The sequence below is a fragment of the Streptopelia decaocto genome, assembly GCF_964273445.1.
Source record: "Streptopelia decaocto genome assembly, chromosome: Z".
NCBI lineage: Eukaryota > Metazoa > Chordata > Aves > Columbiformes > Columbidae > Streptopelia > Streptopelia decaocto.
The window spans coordinates 80,911,178-80,938,025 of record NC_138657.1 but is presented as its reverse complement, the minus strand read 5'-3'; the positions used below and the strand labels follow the sequence as shown (position 1 = coordinate 80,938,025).

General features: G+C 40.9%; 1 protein-coding gene across 1 annotated transcript in view; it reads right to left on the bottom strand.

The window, feature by feature from the left end:
- Positions 1-26,848, bottom strand: part of DCC (DCC netrin 1 receptor) — a 268,160-nt gene that overhangs the window by 133,064 nt on the left and 108,248 nt on the right. Inside the window, exons 4-6 of the mRNA XM_082075025.1 lie at positions 24,400-24,684; positions 20,897-21,047; positions 20,511-20,647 (exon numbers count right to left, since the gene is read on the bottom strand). Coding sequence (XP_081931151.1) covers positions 20,511-20,647; positions 20,897-21,047; positions 24,400-24,684 — 573 coding nt within the window. The remainder of the gene's footprint in view (positions 1-20,510; positions 20,648-20,896; positions 21,048-24,399; positions 24,685-26,848) is intronic.

Genomic DNA, 26,848 nt, shown 5'->3' with positions numbered 1-26,848 from the left:
TATAATACTCAATATATCACTGTGGGGTTTTTGCACATAAAGTCTCATTGCGGCTGGAGAACGTAAAGAATTTGCAACGCGTGAACATGTGGTGTAAGCAACCAAATCCATAAGAACAGCATAGCAGACATATAGATAAAATTGTCATCTTCGAGGCTTGCATTTTATCATCTTAAAGCTTTATTTTTGGCCTTATTGACAATAGTCTCCAGCTTTGGGAAGAAATAAAGACTCGTCGAGCTCGTCACCTCTTGGATCGCGCCCAATGAGCGGAAGAGCTTTGGAGAAAAACTGAGTTTAATTTAAAATCTGTAGATTGTGCACAAAACCAAGCAGATCAAAGCAAGACAGCAAAGTTTTTAAGTTAGTGTTTTCTTGATTTTTTGCATTTTTTTCTGCTTTTCAGCTAAATTAGCTGAACGTACAGAAGCATTTGGGCCCCTCCAGTGCTGCTCCTGTGTCCCAACCTCTCCATTCCCCTCTCGGATTGATCCCCGTTTATCATATTCTTAATAATTTACCATCCCCAGGAGCTCCTGGTCCAGTTCCCATCAAACCCAACGCGTGCAAACTCAACCTGATGAGCTGTCCTGATTAACTTGGCTGCCTAATTTCCCACCCAAAAGGTTTCGTTGCATGCGGCGTTTGGATCGGCGACGTTCCCGACAGGAGCGGGACTGGACTCACTGTAATTTATCCAACCCCCCGGTATCCACGTACTTTCTAAACCGCATAATTTCGCAGAGCTCTGGCACAATCACAAACTCCTCAATCTTCATTAGGGTGGTTTATTCCCATGTCACCATGGGCCTGTGATTAATTTATAGACTTGTAATTCATAGATTCCTGCTCGTTATTTTGTCTGACGTGCCCCCTCCAGAACCCTGATCCCTCCACAACTAGTTGCTCTTTTTACTCCATTTCTGGCATTTTTCTAGGTAGCTTGATACTCTTTTATAGTTTATATTCATGTTGAGTATCATATAAAATCAAGGTATTTAACAACTATAACGCACTCACCAACACCTTTCCTATAATGGGGTAAAGTGTGTCCTGTATATTTCCTAAGGACACCATTAAAGCGATTAATTTGCCTAATTACTTTAGCAGAAATGATGCAGTTTTTAAGCCACAACAAGGGCAACATAACACTCTAAAAAATACAGTTGCAACACCTTAAGACTGGAAATAGCTTTGCACATCTATATATAAAATGTCAAGCGCTATAAATATCCATCCTATAAATATTTGATGTATCAATATATGTCAAGTGCTGCTCTCCGGGTGCTTTTTTTTCCTTGGTACTGAATATTTTAAAGGTTCGCAGATGTGAGGAAGGCTGGGTTGCAAAGGAAATCAAAATATATGTTGTCTGCATGTTCCTTCTAATTAAATTGGTTTGAACAAACGACAGACCCTTTTTTCCCCAAAAATCTTTGCTGATTTATACATATAGATTTATATAGATTTACATAGAAGCGATTTTGCAGCGTTAGTAAATGGACTTGGGGGGTACCAAGGGTGTCATCGCTACATGGTACCAGCGGCTCCAAAAGCCAAATCCAAATAATTTCACAGAATGTGCCAGGTTGTGGCGTGAGTCAGCGCAATCGAACTCAAAGCCAAGGATGCTCCTCCAGATTTAAAAATAAAACCTGGATTTTTATATTAACATATTTTTTTATATCTCTCTGTGTATTTACTACTCTCCCCTATTATATACAGTAATTCTGGAACTGTATTATCACAAAAAGTTAAAGAGAAAAGAACTATGAATGGTGTTACGACCCTTTGGAAAGTGTATGAGGCGTAACAAGCTGAAACTCCACTAACGCGTCCTCAAAAAATAGTAGATTAAAATAACGATATCTTTATCTCTTCCCACAGCTCTGTATCATTTTAGTCTCGACTCTGCGCCTGACAGACAATGTGATCTCAATATATCTCCCCTCAAACCAGCCTTGAAGAACGCCAAGAAAAATGAGGCTGTTATTCCACGGAAAACTTCATTCTTCACCTAAACAAAGGTAGAACTTGTCGGGTTTAATGATTTAGATTATTTTCAGGCTTTAGTTCTCAACGCGAAGGTCAACTTGGAACTCCACAACAGTATAAGATCAGAGTTGCCAAGAGAAAAGAACTGAGCAACCAAAAATTCAACTTCCAAACGCGACCGTATAGTAAAATACCACGAGTTGAGCAGAGACGGGGGGGAAAGTGCATTGGTAACAAGCTTAAGGAACAATTCAATCCCAGCTTTATAAATAACGAGGATTCTCTAGCATTCCATCCCGAAACAACGGTGAAAAGCCAAGTTTAACTTTGCTCCCGTTTCTCTTTGTTTCATGTGCCTTTTCCCTCCAAATTAGCTTGAAAAACTTGCTAACAAATGTTCTTTTCATGGAACGCCCCGATAAGCCCACAAGAGAAAATAAGGTCACCGATATCTGTCAATTTATAACTGCCTATAGATTTTATTTTATTGCTGCCTTTATGACTTATAGTAGAGCCAACAGTTATTGACCACGGCCCATCTGCCCCGGGAACAAACGAGCGTTTCATAATTGCGTATTGGGTCAAACTTGATCTTTCCACGCGTTAACGTTCTTTCTGTCAAACCCGCGATAATAGGAACACATGCATCACACAACAGCCTTTCCAATGTATATAACGTAAATATAATGTAAAGCCGCAAAGACTTTCCGATGTCTCAGAAGACCCTACTTGGTTGGTTTTCCTTCTTTCCCTTCGCAAAGGTATCAAGATGCGCCAAAACGACTCGACAAGGCGCGATCGGGCTCGATAATTGCAACGAGAACGCTTTGCATTGGGGATCTCCAAGCAATTTGTAGCCATTAAATAATTCACGAGCGTTTTACAGCTAGATACACACACGCCGAGTAAATGACTCGCTCAAGGTCATGTAACGTATCAGTGACAGATAATTAAAAGCCAGTGTAATTAATAGACGTCCCCGCGAGATTTCTGGGGATATAAGACTCCCGTCCCTCTCCGGCTGGAAGAAAAAGCCGCCTCGGCGCGGGATGGATTTCCCCGTGTTTTTTGCGATGTGGAGGGATATTTTGTGGCTTTATCTGTGGGGAAGGAGCAGGGAGTTACTCCTAAAAGGTGCCTTTAGAAACTTATCCCGGCTGATGCTTTTAATTCGGTAGGAAAACGCTTTTGTTATTTTGAGCCCCTCCACCACACTTAGAAATACAAGAAGAAAAATCTATTGAAGTGTAAGAAAAATATATTTGGAAATAAAACCAACTATCGCAGCCCCTCTGTACTTTCCTTTCTTTAATTTCATTCTATTAGTCACCAAACGAAGGAACGATGACCCCGGTTGATCACGTTTCAAAAGCCGTTATATAAATGCGCAAGCCGGTTGCTGGAACAACCCAAAATGTACATTAAACTGTTCATCCACTTGAATACTTGTACGGCCTCGATCTTCGTTTTGCCACGTTGCAAAATCTATTCTATATCCAGCAGTATATAGAATATTATATATATTACTGCAGTGTGTTATGATGGCTGTGATGCTTTCAGACCCTTCGATGTATCTGGTAAGTTAATGGGTGGATTTTCTCATCTCATCTCAGGGGAATGAAATAAACCCTTTTTAATATGAGTTTCATGCCCCGCCACGGAATTAAGGAAGAGTCGGGAACTGCAGGACGATGCTGAGGGGAAAATAAACCCCTCTGCTCAACCTCAGCCTAAAACCAGCTCTTGGTTTAGCCACCAGGCCTGTTAGTGATGTGGAGCTGCCTGCCCATGCCTTGAAATAGATAAATCACAAGGCATTTCATCTTCCTTGGAGAGACAAAGCCAACAGAGCCAGGGCTTATGAAAGCGTCTAAAAGCTCCGTTTAAAGGTTTCAAACCTAAAAACATCCGCTCGGCAGATTTCTTTGGGTTTATTTGGTTACCAGCCCTACCTGCCAAGTGGACACGAAGCAAAGGCAGAAGATGAATTATGGAGAAGGCCAAGGATGCTCTGGGTGCAGGTCCCGGCTGCTCTGCCATGGAATGACCTTCCCTCTTGGCATTCAAAATCCAACACAGATGGATAAAAAGGACTTGAAGCAGCCCTGGGAGCCCATTACACCATCCCCCTTCTGCTCCGCTTGCATTTTGATCAAAGAGAAAGGAATCAACGAGCTCTAATTCGATTAGCGAGCAAAGAAAAAACAACTCCAATGATTCTGAAGCGATCCAAGGTCACCGAGAATAGAAGCGAGTGAGGTATAGATGCGTTGTTTGCCAAAATATACATCAGTTATTCTCTAGATAGCGGCTACGTGACCGACTCCAGGAACCAAATCGTAACTCTTTGTTTTCCATTAAATCCCCCGAAAGGCGCAACTAAAGCTCTTGAAATGGAGAAGAATCACCTTGTCCTGCCGACATTGCCGTGCAGACTTTGCTCCAACCTTCTTGGCCCAGGTTCCCCGGGTGAAACCACTAAAATAGAGGCTAAAACCTGATCTAAAGTAGGAACGTGTATTCTGGATCTGCACGTCGCTGCTTCCAAATCTCAATGTTAATGCTCCGCAAACTTCGCAAATGTAGCTCGAACGGATCGAGTAAATTCAACTACCGTCAGTTCTTTCAACCGCCTTAATCTTGGGTGCAAAAGTAATAATAGTTTAATTGCATGACACCCCTACATATTAATGGGTTTGCAAGGGCCGAGGGAAGGAGATTGACACCTTTACCAATGGGAAAAATGAAGCACGCGGGTCAGACTTATCAGGAGGGTTTATGTGACGATCTAGTCCGACCTAACCCATAAATCAGAACAGGACTTCCCCGAATTAATCACTTTTTGAATTGCTGGGTGTATTTTAGGAAACTCATTCATGTCTCCCGAGTGATACAAAACCCACCGCGGCCCTCGGCGCGTCGTTCTACTGATTAATTATTCTCATTTAAGAAAAGAGTATTCACTTGCAGCCTACACTTGTCCTTTTCAACAGTGGATGTTCTTCACGTCTCCATCAGGCAGATTGTAAAGCTCCATTGTTACATCTCCGCTCTTTGCTCATGATCAAACCGCTCTCTAACCTTCTCTGACAAATCAAATCTATAAAAGGGGCTCTTTCATCTTAAGTACCTTTCCCGATCCTTTAAGCGATGTCACGGTTCACCCCGATGCCTTTATCGCGTCTTTAATTTCCCTCTTGAACGCCAGATGTGATTCCTCAGCTTTTCCTCACGTCCAGATGTTCAATGTTACTCAAGCGTCTAATTTCCTCAATCCCCAAATTCCATCGATGGTTTTGGCCGCCACATTGTGCTGGGTGGGATGTTCAGCTGCTCGGTAGCCTTGACCCTTCACGGCCTTCCTAGTAAAGTCTGGCCTTGTTAAGCCAGAGTACACATCCACATGCATCACGTTTACCTGTACAAAGCTCCCCTAATTACTCTACATCAATCACTCCTCATTAATTTATCCGCTCACCAAATAACCTGTGCTCGCGTTATGAACTTGGTCAATGCTTTGTTTTCTTTAAGGTCATAAAAATATTATGATATAATATAATATTATAATATATCATATTATGGAGCCCCAAATCACCAAGTTCCTTGGCCTCTCCCAAGCTCCCCTCCCATCTTTTATGATTCCCTGAATTTCATTAATTAACTAAAAATAAAAAAGGAACATTTCTAATTTATACATGTTCTTAATCAATTATTTTCCAGCTCTTGAATACAATATATTGAGACAAGTGAATCAAAAATCAGATATTTGAAGTGGTGGCGTTTTTAGACTTTCCTTTCAGTCTCCGGATCCATCACCCACCTTCTCCTCAGGTCACATCAAGTGTGGATCAACCCTTAGAGATGAAACCACTCCTAAAATATACGCACATAAACATCTACACACAAGGATGCATTTCCCCCAGTTTTAATTTATATTCTAAATATTATTTATGTGAAACCAAAAGCGACTCCTCCAAATCACAGCTGCTCATTTCATTATCACTCCCACCCAATATTTCCCCGACTTTTATGTGAGTTATCGGTGTTTTCTCGTGCGACCTACGCGTAGGACGCAGATACCGATACCCTAAATAACGGGTCGTGTCGCGCGGCGCCGTCACAATCGCACTTTAGCATCTCCAAAGCGTTCCCAAATTCCATCGCGTTGCCCTTGGTTATTTCGACCCCTTTATTTTCTCCTCGTATAATCGTCGCAATAATATTAATCACGGCTTATCGCATTTGCAACTTGGGACTTTAAACGCTCTAAGCACCCCAAAGAGCTTTGGGAAGTCCTTGGGTTGACCAGATAAGCTCAGCTTTGTCTCCACGTGTAGAAGCAGTGTGCAGTTGAGCCTAGTTCTGCAGGCCTTGAGCCTAGTTCTGCAGGTTCTAACCTATTTTTAGTCCTTCATTCCCACTAACATCACTGAAATAAGTCATCAGATTAAAGTTAAGCCAGCGTTTTGCTGAATTAGGGCCGTGTTGCAGGATTTCAGTCTTGCTCAACGGCTCTTCCCTGCTCACTAAATCAACGCTCTCCAGTGCGGACACCGCGCTGGTTTGAATGAAAAATTCAACCCGAAACCTTCGCCATGATTTCCCAGAGCATTAACTTGGAATTCGACTTGTCCACATGTAAATCTCATTCCATCGGATTGGCGCACGTCGCAATAGCATTTTTACGGCTCTCGTGTTCTCAGCAGGTTACAGAAGAACTAAAAGTGATAATCCATAAGCCCAAGGTCTTACTGGTCACAAAACTATGACTAGGATTAGTTTTTACTACTTCGAGTAAAGCTCTTGACCCCTGTTTAATAATAAATCTTTCGTGTCCCACTAATTCACGGACAGTGGGTAAAATTCACTATTGCGTTGAGAGCTTGTGCACAATTTAAGACGGACACCCAGGCTAAACAACAAATTTCATCCTTTGGAAGAAATTGTTTGTGATTTTTATAGGAATAGCTACCTTGAAAATAGGATGGGAAGGAGCTTCTGGGCTGCTTCTTGTACCCATCATGCGATTGCTCAGCCCTTAATTAACGCACAAGACAAAATTGTCATCTATTTTAAGTAGTACGGATCACTCTGACAGCTGTCACTCAAGCATTAACACATTTAGACGGGAAATAGAAGGAACGCAATTTATCCATTTAGGAAGAATTCTTACTCAAGCGTTTCATTTCTCAAGGTAGGAAAACACACTCATCCAACTAACTCTGTATATTTAAGCAACTCTTCTACCACCCCTTGACTCCAAAGTGAAGCTCAGCATCACTTTTCTTAAATAGATATTGAAAATCAAGTAGAAGTCGAGACTAAGGGATTTTAACACAACTCCTGAGAGCACGACTCAGCTCAACATTTAAACCAAGGCTCCGTTTCCTCCGGTAGGTCGTGTTATTACCCCTAGAATTAGGACATTTGAAACGCGGTTCTGTGAAATCTCATCTATCTAATTGTTTTGTCGGATGTGCTCTGCCATTTCATAGCTGTTAGCACTCCAGAAAATTGCTATTTACTATCCTAGAGGTGACAGAGCTGCTTGGAAAATTATATATCAGCTCAGGACAATATAGATGTACATATAAAATAGGATCCTGGAATGTCAGGGGTTGAGGGGACCTGGAATGCTCATCCAGTGCAATCCCCCCTCTGTTCCCTCTTTCAAATCATTCATGGATATATTGAATAATTTGCTATTTGATGGCCCCAACCCCCTCTGTTCTGCACCTGAATTATCTTGTTTCAACCTTATTTTTTGGATATCAAATAAAGCTCCAACGATGGCCTCAAGGATTTTCCTATTACAGCCGCATGTACATTGGAGCTCGCTTCGTTGCCTCCAGACTTATTTCACATTTATCTATATTACATTCTATGTTTTCATGTAATTTTCCCAATAATCACGAAGCCTAAAACCTTCTAAATGCACTTGCATTATTTCTCATTAAACACAAAATTGAAATTGATGACGACGCGGGTTCCAAACTGGAGTGGAGAACGTTACAAGCCACCAAAATCTCCTGTACGTACGCGAGACCCTAATTTGGTCTCATTAGGCCAAATCTGATATAATCAGATGTTTAATTACTTCTCTTTCCATGCGTTTTATTGAGTATACGCAATTATCTATACATATTAAATTTATACGCACAAATTCTCAAGTAAATGACTTACTTTGATGATCTTCTCGGGTAGAATTTCTATTTACAGTTTCCAAGACACAATATTTAATTCTACCATGACTTAATATCGCAAAACTAAACCTAATCTCAACATTTTAGGCTCTTGGCTACACGGGGAATTTAGTAAATGGGTTTAAAGACTTAAAACATCCACATGCTCTGGTCTACCAAAAATAATATAATGAGAAACCAACAGTTTATTCAACGTTACAAGAGTTAACTTGTACTGATTGGTTCTGGTCGTGTTCTCTTATACCGTTTTGTTACTGAAATGCTAACAATATGTACATATAAATTATACAAAAGTCATTTTTATATATTGAATTTATTATTCAGAATCACAGCCCCATAGGTGAGGCCGCCCAAGCCTTCTACCCAGGGAATTAGCTGTAAAACATTAATACTAAATCAACTTTAATTATATTTGCATAGATTCAGGAAATAAGGTAGAGAAAAGAATGAAATGTCAACTTGATCAAATATTTGCGCAGGAAAATGTGGTTTAGACCATTGTTAAGAGACATTTCCCATCTGAGCCTCATCCACACAACAGCGAATATTCCGCGTTCGCGTCACTCGAAACAAATGTTTTGTGACCCCAGCGAGTTGCAATGATTTATGGGCACAAAATAACGCTTATGCTTTTGTATTTCTAGAAAATTCACATGTTAATCATCACTTGGACGTTTTTCCTACCACATCAAGCTCACTCCCCACCCCTAAGTTAAACCACCGGTTAACGCCATTTCTCTTGGGGTACGTTGACCATGGGCAGGTTGACACCCCCCAAACCACCGGGAATCCACGACCTTTAATATATATAATTTACTTTTGAAGATCTCATTGCGCGTTTTTGGAGCGCAAACATCCGGTGGTGCTTGGTTTGGAGGTAAAATCAGTGCCGAGGCCTAAACACCCCATTGAGGCCTTGACGTCTCCAACTCAACGCGTTGACTCCATGTGTTCCCAATCTGGCGTATCCTTAAACACTCTGCAACCTGCTCCATAAGATTTCATTTCGTGAAGAGCAATTGTACAAAATTCTATCATTCGCACACAACGCTCCGATTTCTCAAATGATGCTAAACACGAAAGCCAAGAAATAAATCTCCACCTCCAGCTACAACCTGGGAAGGGAAGGACAAGCACATGGAACACGGGGATGGGTTTTTAGGGGGTGTCCAGTTGAAAATGTCTTTGGAAAACTCACCAATAAATTTAAACAAAGGTTCAGAATCCAAATTACACTTTAAATCTTGCACCTTTCAACACGCGGTCGCAATTCCTGGGGAATCCAGAGCTTTGCTCTCCTGAACTTGGCTTTAGTGGGTGTTTTATGCTGTAGTTTGTACACATTGATTATTTTTTATATATATATATATATATAAAAAGTGATTTCAAAATACATGTCGTGCAAGCGCTATAAAAATCAAAGCGCAATATTATTGTTGTTATTGCCTCCAGTCCAAGCAAATAGGCTGAACTCAAACACTTTCTACTTCAATACCTTGACAACCTTAAATACACTATGGATCAAAAAGCTACAAGTAGCGGAGAATTAACTCCTTCCAGCCCAACTTAATTAAACGGGCACTTAGAAGTAAATCTAATGGGTTCTAGATGTGGAAAACATCTGGGCAAATAATTCCAGATGCCCGAAACGAGCGGGATTATTACTACAATAATTAAAAATGATGTCAAAATGTCTTGTATTTCCTATTGACCATCCTTCCCAACAACTGGTTTTAAAGCTTTAGTGCCACGTTCAGCGATATTTTGCTTTTCTTCTTCTAAATTTTAACTATTTCTTCTGCTTGTCTTGTTCAATGCAACTACTTATAGTATGAGGACACTTTTCGGTGTGTATACGTCTCACAATCCGGGTGTTAATTTGAAAAGATCTTGCAGGTTAATTAGATAAATTAAATCAAAAGGCCATTTTAGCTCGTGCTTTTCACAATTCCTCTCCAAAGTTCTAAGTACATCCCAAAGAAATCAAAATATATGGGAGTGAATCCTGCGGAGTTTAATGGATTATTTGGGATTTATCCTGCAGACAATTCAATGTATGAGATAAGCTAAAGCTTTACTAAGCTCAGGCCTGGTATTTTAAGTAAAGTGAATTAAGTTAAGTAAAGAGAATTAAGTGGTTTTAGATCCATGTTACTCTTCTGGGCTAAAAAACTTACAGTAGAAATACTGATCCAAAGCCACCTCTGAGTCAAGTTTCTACTCTAATGGAAGAGGTTTTAATTAATTATGTCCTATGGACACATAACAAGGATGTGAATATTGAGTAAATTCAGTATCTTAGGTGTGAATATATATTTTATACAATTATATAAAATAAAAGCACATGTGCATCCTCCAAATACACCAAAGCATCTTTCTAACCACGTGCTTTGCTCACGCTTCGTAATTCTATTCTAATTTGCTAATTAAAACCAAGCAAAACTAAGCAAGAAAACAGCTTTTTCGTGATTAAAACGCCATTAATATTTTTGCAAAACGAGTTCTTTTCTAAACCTTCCTGCCCATCTCAAAGATTTACAGCCCTCCAAATATTAATTATGCTGGAAATATATGAGTTATTAACAGAAAATTGTTGCTAGAGAGAAAAGGGTCGCTGGTAAAACCCAAGATGGATTTCTCCTCTGATTTAAACGCCAACTAAAATAACAAGAATATAATTGGCTCTACTACCCATTAAATATAAAGGAGAAAGAGGAAAAAACCCTATAATCCAAATATTTTGATGGCCTGATACATGAAGGAAAAACCCCACCACATTATGCAAATAATACCTTTAAAAGTACGACGCAACCTGTAATTTGGGACACAACAGAGGGAAATTAAGAGCCCGTTACCTGAAAAACTCGCAATTCTTTCGACAGATTCACCGCATTGTTTTTTATCAGGTTAAATATTATAATCCGCTGAAAAACATCTCGTAATTCCTACCAATAGGTGCCACAAGTAGGAAGCAAATTGTATTTCAGAGCGTTTCACCTCTACGCTTCGCCCCAAAATTCAATCAAAATGGTTAATTAACAGATTTTCATTCAATATTTCTACACGTTGGATAATTGGAAAGAAATCGCCCAATGGTGCTTCTCAGTCAACCAGAAACGCCGATGAAATACTTGAGCGCACTCGTGTTTTCCCCATCGGATCGGCGGAAAGACGCGTTTTTCGATTAATTAGCATTTACACGCAAATATTTAATAATTCCACCTACAACAGGGTATTAAAGGATGAGGAGACTCCGATAGGGGAATTTTTCCCCCTAAGGACCATCGGCCATTGGATTAAACTCCCCGGCAAAGTGGTGGATCCTTCAACATTGGACACGTTGAAGATTCAGCTGGTTGGGCCTACTCGTCTAGGCCGGGCTTATGCCAAGAAGGGTTGGACCAGATGATCCTTGTGGTCAATTCAACATGGAATTCTATGATTCTATGATATCTATGTGAGGTGGATTGAGGAAAGAAATCATGAATATGTCACTAGAAGTAGAGGTGGAAAGATGAAGCGCTTGGTTTGGTCTCAAGATCGACCCCGGTGACAATGACACAAAGGACGGAGCGGCCCATCCTTCCGAAATATTGATCAGCTATTGCTCAGTTTCAGTGTCGGGACACACCTGAGGAATTAAAATCACCTAAATTAGCATTAAAATGCAGCAAACGGTTCGAAACTTCACCCTCCTCTAAATTACAGGAGCGTCCCAAGGAAACGTCACCTCCTGTATCACCCAAGCGTCCCCTTCCCTGTCTTACCGTCAATTCTCCTAATTACTTGAAAATGGGGTTTGTTTCCAAAAGGTATTTTGGCAGAAATCATTAAGCTATTGAAGAAATCACATTTTGGTGAACCCACAACTATCAATTCAAGGGGGAGATAAGCAGCACAAGTAGATAAATGTGGAAAAGAACATTGAGCTTTACCAAGATTTGTTAAATATGTATTAAAAAATAAAAGGGGTTGAAAAGAAAAGCAAATGTGCACCATAAAATGTGAATTGCTCCTAAACAGGATGTTTATTGGAGATTTTTCAGAGGAACGAGTCGTTCTTTAAGTGGCAAGTTATTGGTTTCCCGCAGATTATATGTTATAAATCAAGCTGAATTATTGAAATGCCTTCCATTCACTAATCTATTTATATCAAATATAGTGTGTTATTTGTCATACTGCGATCCGGCCTGCACGGGAAGTCTTTCCAAAACGTGGTTTTAGTGCGTTTTACTCACAATAGTGACATTTTCCAGTCATTTAATATAAGGAATCCAGCCTATTAATCTATTTATCCTGTTTCACCACAGTTATTTAATCTTTAAAGCCACATCGCTGGGATGTTCTTTAGTCGAACTGTAGTTGTCAACTTTAACTCCAACCCACAAATGTTGTCTTTCGCATCTTAATTAAAAGCACCTTCAAGCTGCACACAATTAGCGACCTCAATTAAAAAGCAAATTAAAAGCTATTTTGCAGCAGGAAACACGAAGCAACTCAAATCCAAAGCCTTTTGAATGACCCAATACTATTTGCTTTCCCAAAGTATTTTATTTTATATCAATCATCGCATCGTAGGTTGGTAAATAACGGAACACCCAGTTTCTTGACGCTCAGCCCAGGAACCAAAGTCCATCAAAACCTATTTTCTAAGAACTCTGGGCATTTCTTACTAAAAATATTGAGATAAACAAGAAGCACAGAGCTCTCCATGGAGAAATATCACAAGGGGTATGAACATCAACAGCCACAAGAAGCATCTGCAGTTGCTTGTGGAATGGGGTTATCAGCCAGTTGAAAGCCAGACCTGCAGCGTCTACCATAATAACCATCAATTGAAAGAAAATCAAAATAAACCACCACCACCAAACCTTCAAACAAGCCCCAGAGACACCAAAATACCTCTTCAATACCTCTTTGGTTGCCCCCAACAAACGCAGCACGGAGGAGAGAGCGTGATGATTTCCCACCTCACCCAGTGGGTCCATCGCACAGCAAGACACCGACATCTCTATCTCGCCATCTTCCCCCAAAACAAGATTATTGTTCATGAGCATCGTCTCTTTCCCCCCAGATTTGCGCAAAAGTTAATTAATCATTGCAAAAAAACAGCGTGGAATTTATGATGAACATTCATCTTGTGTCGTCTTGGTTTCAACTCCAAAGGCCGTCTTAACTAATCCCAGGATTATGATTTCTAAGTCAACCTCACGCGTCTCTCCTACAAATTATAAACGACCCATGGCAATACAATTATTGTTTTCAACAATAAATGGCCTTGTTTAAAAGTTTGGCCTAGTCTGAGGAACCTTTCCTTGGCTTCTCAGCTGGAATGAAGACATAAGAGCAGCTCTGATATATTAGAACACGTGCAACAATTATGCGTGGAGGTGCTATATGGATCTATACGACACTCCAAGCTTCATTCCTGAATTAAATCCATTGACAATGGCCATAAATAAAAAGGAAATGACCATCAGGAAAGAATAAATATGGGGAGAAATGGAGATAAATGCATCCTGGCAGCGTCAGACTGATGGGAATCATTAAGAGTGAAAATTAGTGTCTTTCTTTTTCCCCAAAGAGCAATTCTATTAATAATAACAATAATATTATGACTACTAAGAATAAAACAACCCCTCATTGAGAACCCATAAATGCATCAGTGCTATAATTATTATAGCTACAATTATCGCAACGTATAGAAATACATTTATTTACTCACGCGTGGATAACTTCAGAGCATCTTCACAACAAAACACCAATTATAGATTTTTATCATCAAGATATATAAAATTAAACATGCAAAACATAAGTGTTTGAATTCTTCAATGATTTAAACTCGACTTTGTAAGGCGGCGCCTGCAATTATTGGCTCTAGAAACCTCTATTTTTAAACATTCCTTATAAAATCAGGTGAGAAAAGCCACCCAAAACATAATAATTTAATTCAATATATTAATAAAACTTTAGCCGGAAAGGAAAATAGGAGAAGACTGAAAGCAACAAAGAGTTGGTATCTTTTAAATTTGCCTTCAGATACTGGAATTATTTACAGCAGGACCAAATTATCCGATCACTTAAATCAGATTCTAAATAATCATTAAATAAAACCAACTATGCTGTAAAGAAGTCAACACAAGAATCTTGCAAGAAACATGAGACTAAAAGGGAGCAAAAACTGAGACTAAAAGGGAGCAAAAACTGAGACTAAAAGGGAACAAAAATTGGTTCGAAATCTCCGCAAGACGACAGAAAGGGAATTCTAGAAATTAACTGAATATCCTGGCAATTTCCATGTAACAAAGGGACAAAATGGGATATTCTGGGGCCGAACGACGCAGGTAGGACCATCCTTGTGCAGAATGCTGGAGGTCATTTAATTTGAAAGATGGAGACAACGCGTTGTAATTAAATGAAGAAAAACGCAGCCCGAGCAACGACCTCGGGAGGTGGTTTGGACAATTGTGGATTTGGCAGCCGCCGTTGGGTTTAACGAGGAAAAAACCCCGTTCGGATGGTGTTAATTAGCACCATATTGCTGGAGAATAGGCCATGGTTCACACTTACCACTTAAAAACCAGTGGGAAGCCAAATTCTGCAAATGCATCGAGATGAAGTTCCCAGCGGATTCGCTGTTTAGATCAAAGGCGTGGAAGGTCAGAACTCAGCGCTTGATGAACAATCGCATCCTACATATTTGTCTTTGGGATTGTTTTGTTCTTTATCACGGGCTTTATTTTCAGAAGGGGGAAGAATAATCTATTGGTACATTAGAAGAAAAAGCTCTAGGATGGGCAATTTTTTAAAATAAAGCACTTCCTGTGATCCGGAAGAGTAAGATCTGGTCATTTTTAGGGTTGTTTAAGGGAGTGGTGGAGTCACCATCCCTGGATGGGTTGAAAATACACAGAGATGAGGTTCTCAGGGACATGGGTTGAGTTGATGGTTGGACTCAATGACCTTGAGGGTCTCTTCCAACCAAATGATTCTATGCTTCCAACTGGTTTTGTCGGAGAGAGAAAAGAGTCATCCAACCCAAAGCAACAAGAGTCACTTTGGGATCCTCATCTTCCCTTAATGGAATGGTAACCAACCAGACCTCCTCCAATCCCAGCTTGGCCAAGCAACAATTAAGAGTTTCGATGGCAAAAATGGGACCAGAGGTGGGTTCTTCATCCACAGTTGATACCCCGTGGCTTGTGCTGCCCTGTAGAGAGGTTTCCATGGGCTCTAAGGCCACAAGACCACCATCTTACTCCTAGCAGAGTAAGACCACTGCTTACTCTGGATGACAAATGGGTTAGAACGATTTTATCTGCTTATTTTTCACATATATAAAGTATTACAGGCCCTTCCTCTCAGGTACTATTTGTAGGCCTTGCCTAGAACCCCTTGAGTGAAGTCCTAATAAAATATTCACCTTGTGTCTTCATGGTTTCCAATCCAAATTTCAAATCCTGACTCGAAAGGCCGAGATCTTGGTTTTCCACCAGCTAATGGCAACAATTTCAGCTTTGTGACCATCTTAAATAATCCCAAGATTATGGAGCGGTTTCTAAGTCAACCTCACACGTCTCTTATACAAATTATAAACCACCCATGGCAACAATCTTTTTTTTCAACAAGTCTGAGGGGTCTTTTCTTGGGTTCTCAGCTGGAATGAAGAGATAATAGTAGCTTTGATATATTAAAACATATGCAACAATTACGCAAGAGGGGAACAGCACAGAGGCGCTATATGGATCTATACGACACTCCAAGGTTCATTCCCAAAAGGAGCCAAATACCTATCTTTAAATTAGAGGTAAAACTAAAAAATATAGGGAGAAATGACAATAAATACATCCTGGCGGAATCTGGTTATTTTTCACATATATATCATAAAGTATTACAGGCTCTCAGGTTCTATTTGTAGGCCTTGCCTAGAAAGTCTTGAGCAGAGTTTTATAAGAAGTCAGTGAAAATGAGTTTCTTTTCAACATCCTCACCAAATCCACTATAAATCCAACCACACTTACCCCAGCACCCACAAGTTATTTGGTAGAATCCATATTTTCAAAACCAAACCTCCAAAATTACATTCAATTGACCATACAAGACGCCGCTCTTGACCTCCCGCTTTTAAATCAACCAGCGGACACATCGCACAGACAAATCTTCACCTTTCGCTGGATCCCTGGTGGGGTTTCTCCAAAGAATATTTATAGTCTTACAATGTTTTCTTGATGACCAACTCGCTCAATCGAGGCGGATTTTGCTGCATTTTGATGGGGAGCAAACAAAACAAGCTCCGGATTTCTTGTCGTGGTGAAAAACGACCGGTTGTTTCTTTCCTCCCGGCTGATACGCATCTTATTTATTCTCCCTCGTTAACGCGGTTTTGTCTTCTGCCGCAATTAAAATGTAAATTTCTTGTAATTCCAACCCACCCCGGGCAGGGGAATTTAAATGGCTTTTAATAAAACCAACTATGGATGCTGCGCTAAGATTCCTGTGTCAAATGCCTCACTCAAGTCAAGGTAGACCAAGGCTCCATATACACCTACCCTAATATCCAATAATTATTTGTATTAATTGCACTTTTTCTTTCAGAAAATGCAATATAATACCCTTTGGTTTGTGTACTGGAGCTTGACACCTTAATAATTCCCTAAGCCTGTTTTCACCAGGAAAAAATCTATAACCTTACAAAATTAAGTTTTCAGTGAAGAAACCATTGGCAAAAAGTTGCACTTGGGGCTCCCAAATCATCTTTTTTCCACCTTTCTTCCATAAATTCTTCAGAATTCTTTAGTTTAGATGTGAATCAAAAGCATCTGCACCGGGAATTAATTCACTTGCCCAGTATTTAAAGAGAGTGGAAAAAAAGAGTCGCCTTAATCAACTTGTAGCCTCTGAGACTTCTCCGTTCTGAGGAAACAAATATATCAGCTAAAATGGGAGATATTATGTTCACCATGAAAATCAATTAATCATTTCTTATGTATAAAAAGGTGATTAAAAATGCTCGTGCTTGTGTCTAATTGGCCTAAAACTGGGGGTGGAAAACGGAGGGAAAAGGGGGGGAAAAGGAAAAAGGCGGGAAACGGGAAAAGGCGGGAAACGGAAAAAGGCGGGAAAAGGAATAAAAGCAGAAGAGAAAAAGCAAAAAGAAAATATAATGAAAATAAAATAATCCAAACACTTTTAGTAATGGGAAAAATAGTAAAATCCGGGGGAAAAAAAAGCCCTGGGGATAGTGCTGGATTCATTATTTACAGGTAACGGACGTTGCTCATTCTCGGCCGCTCTCCTGCTCCTCTGTTAATAATTGAATTTTGGCAGGTGCATTAATTCCTGTTAAGTGTGGAGTTGAATGGGAACCACTCCATAAGTGAGCACAGTTCACCCTTCATTTCAGTTTGGCCCTTTTCGAACCATCCATCAAAGCGGCAGCTCCTGTCAGGCTGAATCAAACCAGAGCCGGGAGGCAAAGAGACTAAAAAATAGCAAAAGAAAATAAGAAACGCTGCCATTCATCTCCCATCGCAAACAGAGAACGTGGGGAAACCCGGTGTGGAAGCACCGGCATGGGAAACGCTGTCATTCATTCCTTGGTGAAAGCGTCTTCTGATATCATAATATATATAATATATCCCACTACCTCTAATGCAAATGACCCATTTCCTCCACATGGAGCTTTGCACAACAAAACTGTTCCAAAGTCTTCTGTACGACACAATTTCTAGGGAGATATTTGGTGGTAACATTTCCAAAAAATGCGCTGGACCAATGAAGGGAGATTCTCAAATGGGCACTTGCGCTCCCAAACCTCCCTGAACCACGAGCAATAACCCACAGCCAGTAACCCAGAGTCAGTAACCCAGAGCCGGTAACCCAGAGCCAGTAACCCACAGCCGGTAACCCACAGCCGGTAACCCACAGCCAATCTTAAGAAGTGGATGCAAACCCTACAGAGCTGAGATATTTAAATTTAACTTAGAGATGGCTGAAGGTCTCTGGGGCAGCAAACTGGTTCATCACCAGTTGGGAATGGGAATGGCCCAGTCGGTCCCACGTTTTATTCCGGAGTCACCTCCGCAGTGACACGAACACACCAACACACTCAATGGTGTTTCTGGCAGCAGCAAAATTCCCTTTTTCACAGAAAAAAACAGTTTATTTAACAAACTATTGGGCAGGATGATCCACAAAATGTTTAAACATCAAATTATGCACAGATCTGGTATCGCTATCTTCCCGACATTTATTTACCGGTGGATTCCAAGGGATATTTTATGCCTTGAACACCAACCTTCCTGTGATCGGCCAAGCGAGCGGCGCTATCACAGACCTTGTTATGTGTATTTATTTTTAATAGGACTGAATTTCCACACTATTATCAGAAAAAGGCAACACTGGAGTTTCTCTCAAGTGCTTTTTCCAAGCGTTGGGTGCTGAAGAAGTATTTGATGCTCATTGATAAAAACTCCATTTCCAGAATGGGCTGAATGAGCCACTCGACCCTCATTCATTCAAAATTAACGGGCTGTAATTCAATCACCCCCATTACTGGGCCGAGCTGCCCTGTACCTGCAAATGGGCATTTACCTCGTTATTCACAGAGTCCACTGAAAGGGAAGAAATAAGTCTGAATAAATTCTTTAAACTGCTCTGAAAGGAAAAGAAGATTAAATCCTCCAAGATCAGATTGCTGCTCATTCTAGTCCAGCCTCACCACCAATATTAACACCAGCCTAAGCTGGGAGAAACTCCTGTAAATAGGTACAGAATAATATATGCTTAAAATATAATAATTATAGTATAATCATGTATTATTCTGTACCTAATAATTATTGTGTTTTTATACAGAAGTGGCTGCTTCTTTCATGAAGGATTAAGTCAAGTTTGAAGCTCACACACACAAAAATATATATATACACACATATATAAACATATTGTCTATTTATATAAAAACATAGACATAAAAGAGAAATTTAAAATCCTATTTTCTTTGGTGTTCAATGCCCCCGTATCCAATAAAAATCTTCAAACACTGCTTGATTGAATTATAACCCCTTGGCGTTTTGGTCGCCTTAATTTTGCGCTCTGAGATCACGGTAAAAGAACCATCACGAGTCCATCGCCGAAGGGACCGCGACACAAACTTGCAGCGGAAACCAAAGCGAGAGGCGCCACAGGTGGGACTTCGTTACTCAAAAGGTACAGAAAGGAATTAGATGCAAAGCCGCTATTAATTTTCACGGGGACCGCGCGGTCAGCGATGTCAACACGATAATCGGGGCGATGATGCTCAAGACGCAGTTGCTCTCGCCGATAATTATTGCAATTATCAATGGAATTGAATTCTACTTCTCAAGCCTAGATTGGAGATCAACATCTGTCAATAAGACAAATAAACTATCCTGCCTAACAACTTACCTGCCTTTTCAATATTTGATTCATTAGAATGAAAACAAGCCCATAATAAATGAACTTGGGCAATTATAAAGCCGCGTTTTTATTTTTATCCAGTAAAACAATGAATTACGTTAATGCACCTGAAGAAATACAAGTGAACCCTCCACCACCACTAATTATTATATTTGATTATGGCTTGATAAAAGGATATTGTTATACAAGCACGGCATATCCGATAATCCAAATTAATGTTCTATTCACTAATGAATGTATTTTTCATGCACAAGCTTTAAAGCCAGAGCGCCAAATGAACGGCGCGTTGAAACACGTTATTGTTTGACGAAGCATTAACTACGCCGTTCGTTAGATCTGCCTGAACAACACGCTAATGCGCTCTGCTATTGTTCGGCGCTTTAAATAAAGCAAAAATAAGAGGCAGCTACTAGATTTAAACCTATTTTAGATTGCATTAATATTTGCCGTGGGGAAGGAGGTTGAGGAAGGCGCTTGCTTAACGTTTAACACTAGGAACCCATCGCTTGCTCTACAAATTTACTTGAACTATTGCTAATTTGGTGAGAAGACGCTAATATGTTATTTTCTTGTCTTCTTTCTAGTGCTAAAAATAAGGATTTGAGAAGGTGAAACAAAGGGAAAGGAGCGTATATGAAACAAACGGCGGTAGCAACTAATATTTGATATTTTAAGATGTTTATAGAGTGTGGCGGGAGGTACTGAAAGACTCACAGGGCTTGATTTCCATCTGATCAAAACTTGGAGAGTTTGCAGCTTGGCGGAGGTATGAAAATCAAGTCGTTCAGCAAAAGGGAGTGATTCAAACCTAAAATCCGATTAAAATCCTATCAAATACTCTGAGAACAGCCAACTGGGTGCAGTTGGGGTACTCACCCATCACCGAGAGCTCGGCGGAGCCGCTGCTGTTCTCGTTTTTGTAGGTGACGACACACGTGTAGGTCCCGGAGTCGTCGTCGGTCACGTTGGATATGAGCAGGTTACTCCCAGCTAGTAACGAATACTTTTTGGACCTGCAACATTGAGAATAAACATCTGTAGCACGTTACGGTGCTTTATCTATCTAGAAAAATAGTAATATATATGGTGAATCGTGCTATAACGAGCCACACGTCCAGTCTTATCATGGAGGAGGAAAAAATGTCATGACCGCCACGTTCCCCCCGTTGAATTTAAAACGTTATGGTGGTTTGATACCGATATTTTGCTCGAGGAAATGGGTAAATAGCGTGAAAAATTAGATCCCCAAAGGGTTGAGCTACCTGATGGGCAGGATTTCATCCCCTCGCAGCCACGTGAAGGTGGGAGGGGGGTACCCAGAGACGCAACATTCCAGAACGGCGTCTCTCCCTTCCATGGCCACCACGTTCGATGGGCGCTGCAGGAAGAACTGTTGGCGGTGCAGACCTGGATCTACGAGAGCAAAAGAAGCATTAATCATCTATTAAAAAAAATATATATATATGTATTCTTTTTGTTGGGAACGACTGATCAATAACAGACCCAAGAGCCCACAGTTTTCATAGAGAAAGTCTATCAAATGACAATCTTGGCGCCACTTGTTGAAGCCCAAGGAGCAATTTGAAGGCAGAAATAAATACCAGCTTTTGGGAAAGTGAGAACGGATCGTGTACAGCCTGGTATTAAAGCCGGGTCTTGGAAAGCCAGAGTTAAGGTTAAGAGCGGATTAACGCCACTGGTTTGGAGCTGCGAGAGGGAAGTTTGACAATACGAAAAGAAAATAAGAATGAAATCACTTGAAAAATTGGAATTGAGAGGGAATAAATAGAAAGATGAATGCTTTAAATTCTCCTTTGCCTGACCCAAGCGGTGGGCCGGGCTTAAAGCTTAAGCTGTGGACTTAAATCCAACTGCCATGGGTGGGTGACAATGACCCAAGGGACACCACAGACCCAAGTCCCATTGACTGCGGCTGAAATACCAGCGAACAAAACCATATGCCAAGAAACTACTTTATTTTCTTATGGCAGATGTCGAACCAAACGTGCCGGACTCCAGATCTTATTATGGGATTGTCTTCCCTTCAGAAGCGCTTAGTTCTGAAACCACAAACCAGTTCTATTTGATTTCAATGAGTATCTTAGTTCAGATGGAAGATGTTCAGTCATGAAAACCAATAATATTGGCATTTTTCTTCCCCACCTGGCAAAATTTGGCGTGTTCTTGAGGGACATCATTGAATGAACAGCCCCCAAATACCAAAAGGCCAAGGCCAAAGTTGAACTTAGCGGGAACCAACATGAGAAATGGTTGAACTGGAGGGAACCCAAACGTCAAAGGCTCCTTCATGTTATAGGAGCATATTTGAGAGTCAACTACCAATGGTTCTCTCCACAAACCCTCAGATTTGTCTCAATGTCATTAATAAGAGTTGAGGATTCATTTATTCTCACATTAAATTGGTCTTGGAGCATGTGGAACTCAAGCTGATGTAACTTATTTGGGTTCGCCAAGGAAAATGAAGTTGACTTGGATACGGCCCTTCGGCACTTCAGAAAAACGCACCTGGAGAATTTTAACTAAAATATATATTGAAAAAATGAAACTTTCATAAAAATATGTTGCATCCCATTGTCTGGCATCTCACTGAACTGAGTTACGTCGTGTCGTTCAATTGACAAAATCCTCCCATCGCATCGTACCCAGGAAAACATTTCCGAACATATTTGGACAATACGTTTGCCGGGACAACTTGATTTATAATAATAAGGATGCATGTGGTTAAAATATTAACACCATAATGAATTGGGGCGTTAAGACGTTCTCCTTGCTGTAGTAACTTCAAAGTATATTCACTAAATCTGTGTGGAGTCGCTGCTGGAACGCGAGACGATACACCAGGGGTCTCATTTCTCGCTTTAATGATGATTTATTACGAGACGCTTTCCTCATCCATAACGAAGGGACAAATATTTACAACCCCTTGACTTGTTCTTCAAGATCTTGAGGTAAAAGAATAATAGAAAATAAAATGTATTACTACTGTAAGGAAGGGATGTTGCCGGGTTGTATTTATTTCCAACTGGGCGAGCTGCTGGAACACAAGAAACTGATATTTGTATTTATTATGCAAGAGATGAATTCCACGTTAATCAGATTTATCCAGGGGAGAGAGGCAAAATAGCTCATTCCCCAGCATTATTAATAAAAGTATTTTGAATTTCACCTTTTTTTTGGTTAAAGGTCAAACTATAGCTGGCTTATCAAGTGCTATTCATGTGGGGAGCTGGATGGAGGGATCACCCAGATGCTGCGACTTATTTTATTGAGGTTTCTTTTATTTGAATGATATTATTTTATAGAAGCAATGAGTTGAGCTAGGAATTAATTCCCTCAAATAAATCACAACCACTATCCGTGGACAAATCATTTAAAAAATACGGAGTTATGATACACTACCTGAACTTTTTGGTTTGTCACCTATTCCTTTGAATACGATTTAAGACGTAGTTTTCATTTCTCCCCACTAATCAGGGGAAAAAGGCCAACGAGGGTATTTCTACCTCCGCTAATTAGAGGACTCAACTGAAGACGGTTTTCTACCAACAAGCGAAAACAGGAGACGCAGATTTAGCAGCAAAATATCAGATATTTCTGAAGCATCAAAGCGTGAGAACAACATTCCCAAGAGGCCCAATAACATCTGAATTTTTGTTTCAGGAGCATCGCTTATTTCTTCTAAGAGTTTCTGTCTGCTCATGTTATCCTGAGATGAGACTTGTGCTGTTCGCCCTAAGCCAAAGTTTGAGTGACTCTGTTGCTTCCTCGCTACGTGTTTTTCTCATTATTTGCTCCAGCGTTTCCCTGATATTCAATGTAACATGCTGGGAAGAGATCAATTAATCCCCTTCTCTCCTATAGACAGTCAGGACGTTAACGACCAAACCTGGGCAAAGAAACATCAATCAATGATCAGGGACTCCTTGGGACTGATCCTGGCCTAAGTGGTTTCTGGAGCATTTAGGCCAGCTCGGAAGTCTAAAGATCTTGCTCAGTTACCTCTCGCTTGGTGAGAAATCACGTAACATTTGTTTACAAGATGCATATATAAAATATTCTATTAGTTATAATGTAGAACGAGGAAATTTTGCAACAATACCTTCTTCAAATCATTATTTTACTGCTCAGATCTTGATAGTAAACCACAGTGATAACCATCTATATAGCTGATGAGTTTATTAAGAGGGAGACCAAGATGGGGTTGGACTAGTTGATCTTTAAGGTCCAACTCAAACTATTCTGTGATTCTACATTCGCTCGGCCGTGAATTTGGGAAAATCATGCGTCCCATTTAAACTCCGTCAGATCCCAAACGGTGCTCCGGGCACCTTGGTAGGTCCCGCCAGGCCCTGAATTACCCAAATAACCTCACTTCAAGTAGGGAAATTCAACAGCTGGTCCCAACAAATCACTTTGAAGTTCATGAAGCGACACAAAGTCTCCCAGCGAGCGCTCTGGGTGATGGGAAGGACTCATCCCGCCCCATTGACCATGTCAAAGAGACCAATTTCACGCACATCTAAATTATGTGCTTCAAGTTAGAAAGCAAAAATATCTTCCTAAGGTGTCAACTCCTCACCTTGACGTCCAACTGCTTCTAACGGTCTCCAAGCTCTTCTATATGAAGAAGAACTTGGAAGTTTGTAGAAGGAACTGGGAACAAGGTGGGATAAACTGCGTTTCCAAGAATCAAAGGACATGGTGAGGTGAGAACAAGGTGATGGAGAAGAATCCAAGTTCTTACCTGCCAAAACTCGGACTTCGGCGTCGTTCCCGGTGCGAGAACTGGCCGGGTTCTTGGCCAAGCACCTGTAGATGCCGCTGTCCCCGTGCTGGACGCGGCTGATCTGCAGAGCCCCGGAGGGCAGGACGGCCACGCGTGGGTCACTCGGGTTGGGGGACACGTCCTCCTGGTTCCGCTGCCAGTGAACCACGGGCATGGGCTCCCCAACCACTTCGCACTTGAGCAGGATGGTGTCTCCTGCGAAAGCCGTGACCGATTCCGTCTGAGAAAGGAACCTCAGTGGTCCTGCAAATATTAAAAGAAAAACCAAAACACAATTATAGAGCTGCTGGAAATAGAAATTGCACAGGACAGAGATGCCGTCACACAATTCGAACCGCTCAGAACAGGGGGGCGTTCAAAGGAAAGCACAACCGAACCTACGGAAGGTTGGGAAACGTTACAGTTGCACCTTGCTGTATTTCTCCTTCCCTCCAAATCAAAGGAAGAATACTCTACAAAGCCTCTGTTCAATGAAATATTTCACACGAGGAATGGCCTGTGTCTGTTTTCCATGAAACATTTGACTCACGAGGGCAGGAGGGAAGAGGTTGGAGCTTGAACCGCGCAACACCCAGATGCTCCAACCTCACTCGGTGCAAAACCATGAGGCCCAGGTCCTTCACGTGCTAGAGAAAACCCCACAAGAACAAGAATCATAGAATAACAACACAGTTTGAGTTGGAAGGGACCTTAAAATGCATCTACTCCAACCCCCGGCCGTGGGCAGGGACATCTTCAACTAGCCCAGGTTGCCCACCTCGTCCAATCTGGCCTGGGACATCTCCAGCACTGGGGCATCTACAACTTCTCCAGGGCCTCACCATCCTCATTCGGAAGAATTTCTTCCTTAGATCTCATCCAAATCTCTTCTCAGTTTAAAGCCATCACCCCTTGTCCCATCACTACATGTCCTTGTCAAAAGTCCCTCTCATAGGTCCCTTGTGGAGACAGTGGGGACGTATTTTGGGGACCTTATCTGGCTCTTGTCCTGGACAATCTCCTAGAAATGACCCATTAAAATACCACCAAATGTTCAGCAAAAGTGACGCACTGGGGAACAATCATGTATTGAAAAATGCACTTGAGCGGGAGCTCCAGGATCATTTCCTGATTCAAACCCTAATTTTCTGGGGATATTTTGACCACCCATCTCTAGTCTCAGTTCTCCTCCTTAAACACGTCGCTCCTGTGGCCCAGAGCATCTCCAAACTGCAAGCTAGAAAATTAGAAGCGTTCAACACTTTAATTAAAAAGAAGTAAAATCAAATACGAAGATAAACACAGTATGAACAGCGATGGAAAGCTGTTGAAAACTGCAGATTTTCCTAGGAGGAAAGACACAAAAATCTAATAATTGACTGTAAAAAACATGACTAAAAGGATGGGCCTGCTCATGCTTTGCCCCTTTCTGCATGTATCCCAACACTTTTTCTTTTCAAGTTTAAAGAAAACATCATAAAATTCACGCATAACAGATCAAGACGTTGCAAAAAAATAGAGAGGAAAAAAAGACACTAATTACCTTTGTCTAGGGCTGTGTTTAAAACTGGTTTATCTCTCCTAATAGACAAGATTTTCAAACTATCCCTTGGTCTTTCCCAAAGCTACTTAGGAAGCTTAATTGTAAGCCGGACCCAACTCAGATTTACTCGGCAGCCTATCGGGATCCCCATCTTCCCTTCCCGAAGACCCAATTATTAAGCAATTAAAGTTCACTTAATAACAAGGCTTATCATTTGGGGGACAGGCCGCAGGGCCTGGAACACATCGGGCTATTAAATATTCAGCAATTTAGTAGCACTCAGTAAAATCCCCAGGAGAAGAACTGCTTTAAATGCTTTATTTGTTTCAAATTAAAGTCTGCAAGGTTACTTAACATCAAGACAAGACCTTTTATATTTTGCAATTCACATAATAGCTGAAGGGCGAGAAACCAAGGTAATGAAAATAGTGATTTCCTTCTGCTTGCTTCAGAAAATAAGAAGGAAAACGAGCATGGATGAGTGAAGCTCAAAATGTAAATATTTCAGAAACTTCTCTTTAATTCTCTCTTCCACAGGCTGGTTTCCAAAGAGCTGTGATACTTTATTTACTCTATATTCATGTTCATTTCCCAGCTCCCGTTCGCAAGGCTGAAAAGATTTACGGCGAGTAATTCACACAAGTGTTGGAACACAAAACCTACGGGCTTCACCAAATCATTCAAGCGTGGGTGTGGCGTTCGGGTGAGCTCATAGAAACGGGAGCTAAATAAAACCGAGCTTAACTGTAAACCCCATCTTACGGGACTAAAGGCCGCACGTCTCCCAGGAGATAGAACTGATGAAGAGCTGGACACATTTCTGATTGAGAAGAAACTCCTCATACCGCCCATCAGACAAGGACACACAAGGGAAGGGGTTAAATA